The sequence below is a fragment of the Lathamus discolor genome, chromosome Z (genome assembly GCF_037157495.1).
Source record: "Lathamus discolor isolate bLatDis1 chromosome Z, bLatDis1.hap1, whole genome shotgun sequence".
NCBI classification, from domain to species: Eukaryota; Metazoa; Chordata; class Aves; order Psittaciformes; family Psittacidae; genus Lathamus; species Lathamus discolor.
The window spans coordinates 51,175,769-51,183,892 of record NC_088909.1 but is presented as its reverse complement, the minus strand read 5'-3'; the positions used below and the strand labels follow the sequence as shown (position 1 = coordinate 51,183,892).

Here is an 8,124-nt window from a genome sequence, read left to right as displayed (position 1 = left end):
CCGCGCGGAGGTCCCTCTCCACACGGGCGGTGGGTGCCGCCGCAGGGTGGACGAGGTGTCGGGGAAGGGGCGGAGCGAGAGGCCCAACAGAGCAGCTGCACCGCGGCGCGGTTTGCGGGTGTCGGCCGCACCGGGAAGGCCACGGCAGCACCGGGAGCTCCCGCGTACGGAGCGCGACATGGCGGGGTGGGGGGGGCGCTCCGGTGAGGCGCACGGCTGGGCTGCGCATGCGCTCCTCTGCACGGATGCGCCGCCTCTCCGCCCGTCGCGCAGAAGATGGTGGCGTCGTGACCGGCGCGGCGCTGTCGGCAGTCCGCCCCGCCATGAGGAACCTGCGGCTGCTGCGGAATGGCGGGTGCCGTCCCGCCGCCACCGCGGGCACCCCGCAGTGCTTCTGCCTCGGCGCCGAGCCCGGCACGGTCCTTGTGGGCTCCCGGCACGGCCTGCTGGAGCTGGGGTCCGCCCGGGACGCGGTGAGAGGGCTTCCTTGCAGTCTTTTGTATGCCGTGTCTGTGAAGTGTGAATGAGCCCTTAAAAGTATTGGCACACGCCAAGCAGCTGCCCATGAGCATCTTCGTGTTGCCACTGGGTGTAGAAGTATTAAAAGGGGAGGATGAGAGATAATTAGCAACGAATCGGAAGTTGTAGTATTGCCACATGTTGTTTGCCCCTTATGTGCGCTTTCTTGTTGTCTGTCTAGCTCTTTTAACGTAAGAGGACCTTCCTAGTTTTCTGTAGGTAAGTGAAGATAAGTAGATGCGCATTGCATGTTTCCTGCTTCCATCTGCATGCTTCTGTGGTGTAAGACTTTGTGTCATTGCAGTAGGATGAGATATACCTGTGGATGTTATTCTGTCACTTTTGCCGAAGTCGTGGTGATGTGATGTGTGGTTAATAAGTCATTGATTTCTCTACTTCAAGGGGACAAGAGAAGTTGACTTAACTGTGGAGGGTTTCATGCCCGAGGATGGAAGTGGCTGCATCGTGGGTATTGAAGATCTTCCAGAGCAGGAGTGTGTGTGTGTTGCTACAGCAGCTGGAGATATCCTACTGTGCAATCTCAGCACGAAGCAGGTAAAATGACAGGAAGGACACAGCAATACTGAGGGATTTCAGAGGAGAAGATGACACTTTTCATTTCTTCGGGAGGCAGTTGTGTGTTTACTGCATGTTGAGCTGTGGCTGTTCTCCTTTTTCTGGGCAGATGAGCTGATGTTTGTGGGAGCCTTGAGCAGAAGCAAAGTCAGAATATAGACTCCATCAAAGAAGCAGAATTGTAGGAGTGCCTTGCTTAGTGATAGCCATAGTCCTTTATGTTTGCTCAGGGCAGTCTTAGAGAAGTAGGATGTTGCTGAGTCTAGGTACAGTGTAAAGTAATTCATAACTTGGTGTTATTTACCTTTTTATTATTACCAGTCAATGCAGAACATCATGCTGACATGACATAACTGAAGAGAGGAGAAAGTGTTATGCATTGTTGTTTGAAGCCCTAGAAAATACTAAAGGGAAACCAGAATATCTTAGCTGAGTAAATACTGCACGAACTGGGATATTTCCTTTCTGTTCCTTCCTTGGTGTTAGATTTGTGTGATCTTCAGCAAGACAAATACCACACCAGCAGCATCTGAAATCTGTATCAGCTCCTGCAGTATCAGCTCTACACTGCAGGTGTAGGTAGGCATGAGATGACAGTGGTCCATCTGGGTTAGCTGTCAGATTGTGGTTATTTGCAGCTCCCTTCTTTTGGTTTTTGTTTGGGTTTGATTTGCAGATACCGCTTAAATTCCTAGTTGTAGCTGAAAAATGTGTCTCATATTGCAACTTAAAATGTGTTGTAAGGGAATAGAGATGAACAAAAGATGTGATACCTGAGACTTCTTGCACTGATACATGGGTCAGAGGTTTAATTTCATATCTTGTATTTCACAGCATTTTGGTTCACTTTCTCAGTTTTAAGGTTTGTTCTTTTGGTGCAGTCTGGGCACCAAGAAGGAAGTCCTGAAGGTATTCTGGTTGTTCAGAAACCTTTTGCATGTGGGTATGGTTACTCTGCCCACCAGTGCCCAGTCCCACTTTTTTTACCTTTAAAGATTGTGACACCCAAGCTTAATTCCTTGAATGGCCTCCTCTTTCTGTTTATCACCATTGTTCCATTCCATGCCTTTTGCAAATTAGGGTAACAGTGCATGACAGAAGTTCCGTGCCCACTGCTATTGCTTATGTACTTGTGACGGCCCAGTAAAACTGGCCCAGTTTTTCATAAACTTTGGAGTTAGTGCAGCTATATACAATTGCCAAATTCAGCATGCAGAAGCTAATCAGAGTTTTAATGGATACAGTGCCCATTAAGTGCATGTTGAAATTCTCAAGAACCATTATGGCTGTGTTTTGTGACTTCAGTATGTTTACCAGCGTAACTACAGACCTGATCAGGCAATACTAGTATTAACTAATCAGGCTGACTTAAGACTGAGAGTTGCAGAATAAAGAGTTTATTAAAACTATGTGTGGTAGAAAATGCTAATCTGTAGCTTATGTGGGCTGTCATACCTAAACAATTTGGAACCATCTTTGGTTTGAAATGTTTATTTTGTTTCATTCAACACAAAGAGCAAAGTAAGGCTTGTTACTTTCCTAAGTAGGAAAGGATTTCAACTCTCTTGGTTACTGATTGCTTTTGTTCTGGGATGGTGCTGTGCTGGTGTTTCTGCACTTCTGTGATCTTACTTTGGTCTCTGCAGGTGGAATGTGTTGGAAGTGTGGACAGTGGCCTGACTACCATGAGCTGGAGTCCTGACCAGGAGCTTGTTTTGTTAGTAACAGGTATCAGCAACAGTCTATAAGGTTTCTGCCAGTGAAACTCACTGTGGCCAAAATCACAGAATCACAGTTAAGTTTAAGATAGAGGAAGCAAAATACAAATTTATGAAATTAGAATTCAAAGAGATTAAAAAAACCCACCTGATCCAGCATAGGAGATTTCATTTCATGGTGCATGAGGTGTTTTGGTGATAAAAGCAGAAGCTGTTCACACCCAAAAAGCTGAGTGTTATAGAACAGTAATTAGTCTTTCAGATCTTCCAAAGAAGTATATATGATCTTGTGTGTAAATTGTGACGACTCCTGCTTTATATCTCCGTTTGATTTCTTAGTAACAAAAATTGCTTCTTGTTCTTTAGTAGGAAATTCATGTGTCACAGGCTTAACTTAGGTACAGAAATTACAGGCTCAACTTAGCTGCAGGTGTGTGTCACCCAGAAAGCAAAGTTAGCTTCAAGCAAAACAGAATGACAGCATGCTTGAGGTTGAAAGGGAACTCTGGAGATCACCTGTCCTACCCCCTTGCAAAAAGCGAGTTACCTGGAGCAAGTTGCTGGGAACTGTACCCAGTCAGGTTTTGGATATCTCCAAGGATGGAGACCTCACAACCTCTGTGGGAATCCTGTTCCTGTCTGTGAATGAATGGTTTTCTTTTAATGGAATTTGCTGTGGTTTAGTTTGTGCTTATTGCCTTTTGTGCTGTCACTCAGCGCCACAGTCTGGCTTTGTCATCTTTGCTGTACCCCACCTCCCACATAAGATGTTCATACACACTGATGAGATGAGCCATGAGCATGGCTTCTGTCAGCCTCCCCTCATGTAACAGATTCTCCAAACCCTTAATCATGTGTGTGACCCTTTGCTGGACTCACTCCAGTATGTCTTTTTCTGTCTTGTACTGGGAGGCCCAAGACTGGAGCCAGCATTATACATGAGTCTCACCAGCACTGAGTAAAGAAGGATCACCTCCCTCAACCTGCTGGCAGCACTGCTAATGCAGCTCAGGATGCTGTTGGCCACCTATGTAGCAGGGACATACTTCTAACTCATGCTCACCTTGGTGTTCCCCAGGAAACACAGGTCATTCCTAATGCCAAGCTGCTTTCCAGCTGCTTGGCTTCCAAGTCTGTCCTAGTGCTTGAGATGATTTTATTCCAGATGCGGGTGTGTTGATGAGGTTCTTGACATCCCATCTTGACTACATAACAATGTCCCTGTGGAGAGCAGCACAACCTTCTGGTGTACCTGCTATTCCTCCCGGTTTTGTGTCATCTGCAAGCTTGCTGAAGGTCCCACTCTCCAGGTCATTAATGAAGGTGTTAAACATTGGCCCTAGTGTCCGGGGGCATATCTGTGGTGACTGACCTCAAGCTGAACTTTCTGCCACTGATAGCAAGCTTTTCAGCTTGGCAGTTCAGTTGGTTTTCAGTCCAGCTCACTGTCGTTTCATCTACCCTGTTCTTCATGAGTTTGTCAAAAGCATTATTAGAATCAAGATACATGACATCCACTGTTCTCCCTATATCCATAAGTTAGTCATTTCATTGTAGAAGGCCATCAGGACTTCCCCTTCATAAATCCATGCTGACTCTTTCCAGTCACCTTGTTCTTCGTATCTCAAGATAACATATTTTCAGAGTGCCAGATTCTTTCAAGGGGAAATGGACTTCTTAAGGTAGTGCCAGGAAGAGTGTTTTTGAAGCAAGAGCCTTAGAAGTGTTCTTCTGTTCCAGTTTGTGATTTTCTGGTTTGAAGGATATTTCACTTAAGTATGATATTACTGTTAGAAATGTTTCTATGTTTGAGCCCATGATAGAATAGTAGGACAACACACGAGATCATCAAGTTTTTATTTGCCAGAGATACCATTGCCAATACTGTATTCTGCCCTGCAGGTCAGCAAACACTCATCCTGATGACAAGGGAATTTGAACCAATTACTGAGAAGCAACTCCACCAAGATGAGTTTGGGGAAGGTGAGAGGTGCACTGAAATGAAGTTCAAACTGATGTCACTGGTGTGTGGTGGGCATGTAGAAAGTAAAGAAATGAGCTGAGCACTTACTGGGCCCAAGGAGGCATTTTAGACTACTGCTGGTGGGCAGCTGAAAGGGAGCACCAGTATTTTATTTGACAGCATACATTCAAGTGAATTTTCTGTACTAGGGGACTTTCTGGGCTATGTGCATTTCCTGCAGATTTTTAGAATTAAACCTGGATGGAAGGTGTGAGTGGCTTTTAGCTGTGGTTGAGTTTACTATACTGTACAGAGTACTGCTGTAAAATCTTCAATGATTATTTCTTTTTCAGGAAAGTTTGTAGCTCTTGGATGGGGTAAAAAGGAGACGCAGTTCCATGGATCAGAGGGAAAACAGGCAGCACATCGCAAACAGATGGTATTATACTAGTTCTCTTATGTTAGGGCTATGCTGTCTCTGGGGAAACATGTATAAAGAGAGTATCTGTTATTCCTGCGGTGCCAGTTTGCCACTGCCTTTCTGGTAGTTGCGTTCATAGGCTTCTGCTTCTGTCGTTATGTGAAATCTAGCATTTTTATCCTCCTAATTTAAGGCAGCATCTGGGTGTACTTAGGACAGTTTGTACAATGCTCAGAGAAAGAAGATTTGCAAGTTCTAGTGCTTGCAGCAATAAAGCTGCCCTTAAATCAGCATGGCAGGTTTTGTTTAATATATGCTCTATAGCAGCATGCATATGACCAAGACAAACAGCATGCAATTTGGCTGAGAGGAGCAGAAGTGCCAGTAGTTTGAGATCCCAGAAGGCAGGAGTATAAGGTTTTGGGCTACTGAGCATCAGCAGTCATATGAGGCACCTCTGTTCCTGCATATTTTAGCTCTTTGGTCCTTTGTCTAGCACTTCCTTGTTTTAGTCTTGTTTTCTCTACTTTTTATTTGGTGGAAAACACATTCCCCTGCTGAATTTTTCTTTTTGTGTTTAAGTTTCAAAATTAAAAACTCCTGCTGAAATTTGGCAGGCCAGAGTGTAGACATGAAATGTGGCCTCTTCTATCTTTTACTGTTAGGAGGGACAGGACGAAGCTTGGCTGTATCTGGGAAAATGTGCTTAATTTGGCAAAGTTAAACCTTTGAACAGCTGGGTCTTTATGTGTATTCTATTGAGATTTTGTTTTTTCCCTGTATTGTTCTGTGAAGAACCTGTTTGCTTCAGAGAACACTACTCATCCCAGCCTCTGTCTGCCGTACTAACTGCCTGGATGGCATGCATTTCTCACCTTTCCCACTTTTCTCCTTCCAAGGGGTCATGACTCCAGGAATCAATCAAACCCTGATTTACCCTCATTTCCAGCTTATGCACAGCTGGTCTAAGGTGGAGGGGAAGGATAGTGTGTGGTCATGTGAATAGACAGTCATATGCACTTGCAGGAGGAGCAGACTGAATTTACAGACAGTTTTAATAACTGTTTTAATAACATCTGAATTTTAACTTTGAAGCCTTAAGATTTTTTTAATGGTTTGATTTCATGCCAAGGCTGTTGAAAGAGCTGGCTTAGCAATGCAGCTTGTTTAGACAAAGACAGCAGTTGCCTCCCAAGCTTTGATGCAACTTTTTGTGTGACTTCAGGAAGTATCACCTACTTCAGCCTGGGATGATGGCAGGCCTCGGGTGACGTGGAGAGGAGATGGGCAGTTTGTTGCTGTGAGTGCTGTGTGTCCCGAGACAGGTATGGGACCAGACTTCTTTGAAATACAAACATGTAAGAGGATTCTAGAACTAGGTGGTGTTCATGGTCTCTTGGCCACATAAAGCAAGGGTGAATTGAGCTAGTTATTTGCTCTTTTCTCTGTTTTCCTCTGGTGTTCTCAGAGGCATTTTATTGACATGATCTTTTGAACACTTTATTTGCAGTTTGGTTTTCAGTCCAGTGAGAAGCCAGAAGAGGTTGCTACTGAGTAGTTATTATCTGAATTACTTCTTTCACAGGTGTTAAATCACCACTCAAGCTCTTAAGCAATCTATAGGCTCGCAGTGCCAAGTGAATCGATTTGTTTGGGTTGCCATACCTACTGTCCATCGTACTAGCAGCTTGACCTTGCACGCTTCTGTTTAAATGCTAGCAATACTTTTCCCTAGGTTTTACCCTACTGAGTACATTTCTTACATTGCACTCTTGCATTTCTTGTAAGACTGTAACTGATGTCTTCTATGGTAACTACTACTACACAGTTTAAATGTATCACTCAACATACTGAACTGCACCCAACTACACTGCTTTTCCACTAGTTTAGGTTTTTGCCTTCAGTAGTTTAGGTTAGGGAGGATCTTTCATTTTAGCAAGACTTTTTAACATTTCTGTGGTGAAAATTGGAGAGGGAAATTGCCATGACTGAGCTACATCAGACCGAAATTCCTATTTAGTTCCTTTAGGGTCACTGATTTACTATAGGAGAACTGACTGAGACAAAATAAGTTCTTGCCCCTTAAGGTGTAAAGAGAAATCCCCTTTTTCTTCATGTGCATCAAAATTTGCCCTCCTACCCTCATAAAACTAGAAAAGTCTCTTCCCAATGATTTCTTCACCTCATTGCTATCTCAACCTGTAGGTGCTCGGAAGGTCAGAGTGTGGAACAGAGAGCTTGTGCTGCAGTCAACAAGTGAACCTGTCTCAGGATTAGAACAAGCACTGTCCTGGAAGTGAGTAGTAAATGAATCTGCATGCTGGCAGCAGCGTTGCTTTTTATTCCCTGGTCACAGTCTTTGATCATAAATTTCATTTCTCCTGTCTATTTTCCCAAAATTTAAAGAAAGCTTCCTTTTGATGCAGCATGAGGAAGAGTAGTCCTTAAAACTCTGGAAAGTATAATACTTGGATTACTTGTGGGAAGAAGGGGTAGACTCTCTGCACAGCCTCTATGTCAAGTGTTTTTGGGCTCAACTGTGTAAATAGCTCCCTTTGCCAATGCTGACATTTAGTTGCTTACTTGAGGATGTCATGAGCTTGGGAAAATGTCTCTGCTGGACCTATGACTTTATCTAAACAGTGCTGAGTAAAATATATCCTTTGCTGTCCTTTTCTTCATGTCTGGAGAAAATATGAGATGACTAGTGTTCAAAATGATATTAAAGTGATTATGTGAACAAGCACTTTTCATGTGGCTCTTTTTTAAGGCCCTCTGGAAACCTGATAGCATCTACGCAAGAAAAACCCAACAGGCATGATGTGGTTTTCTTGGAGAAGAATGGACTTCTTCATGGGGAGTTCACCCTCCCATTCCAAAAGGGGCAGGTTAAGGTAAATGCTGTGTCTAGGCTACTTTGGTTAGAG

General features: G+C 44.1%; 1 protein-coding gene across 1 annotated transcript in view; it reads left to right on the top strand.

Annotated features, from left to right (window-relative positions):
* Positions 1-250: 250 nt before the first annotated feature.
* The window catches only part of ELP1 (elongator acetyltransferase complex subunit 1), a 29,124-nt gene continuing 21,250 nt past the window's right edge, over positions 251-8,124 (top strand). Inside the window, exons 1-8 of the mRNA XM_065662188.1 lie at positions 251-473; positions 922-1,074; positions 2,742-2,823; positions 4,716-4,796; positions 5,130-5,215; positions 6,423-6,522; positions 7,403-7,493; positions 7,968-8,091. Of these exons, the coding sequence (XP_065518260.1) occupies positions 324-473; positions 922-1,074; positions 2,742-2,823; positions 4,716-4,796; positions 5,130-5,215; positions 6,423-6,522; positions 7,403-7,493; positions 7,968-8,091 (867 nt within the window). The 5' untranslated portion in view covers positions 251-323. The remainder of the gene's footprint in view (positions 474-921; positions 1,075-2,741; positions 2,824-4,715; positions 4,797-5,129; positions 5,216-6,422; positions 6,523-7,402; positions 7,494-7,967; positions 8,092-8,124) is intronic.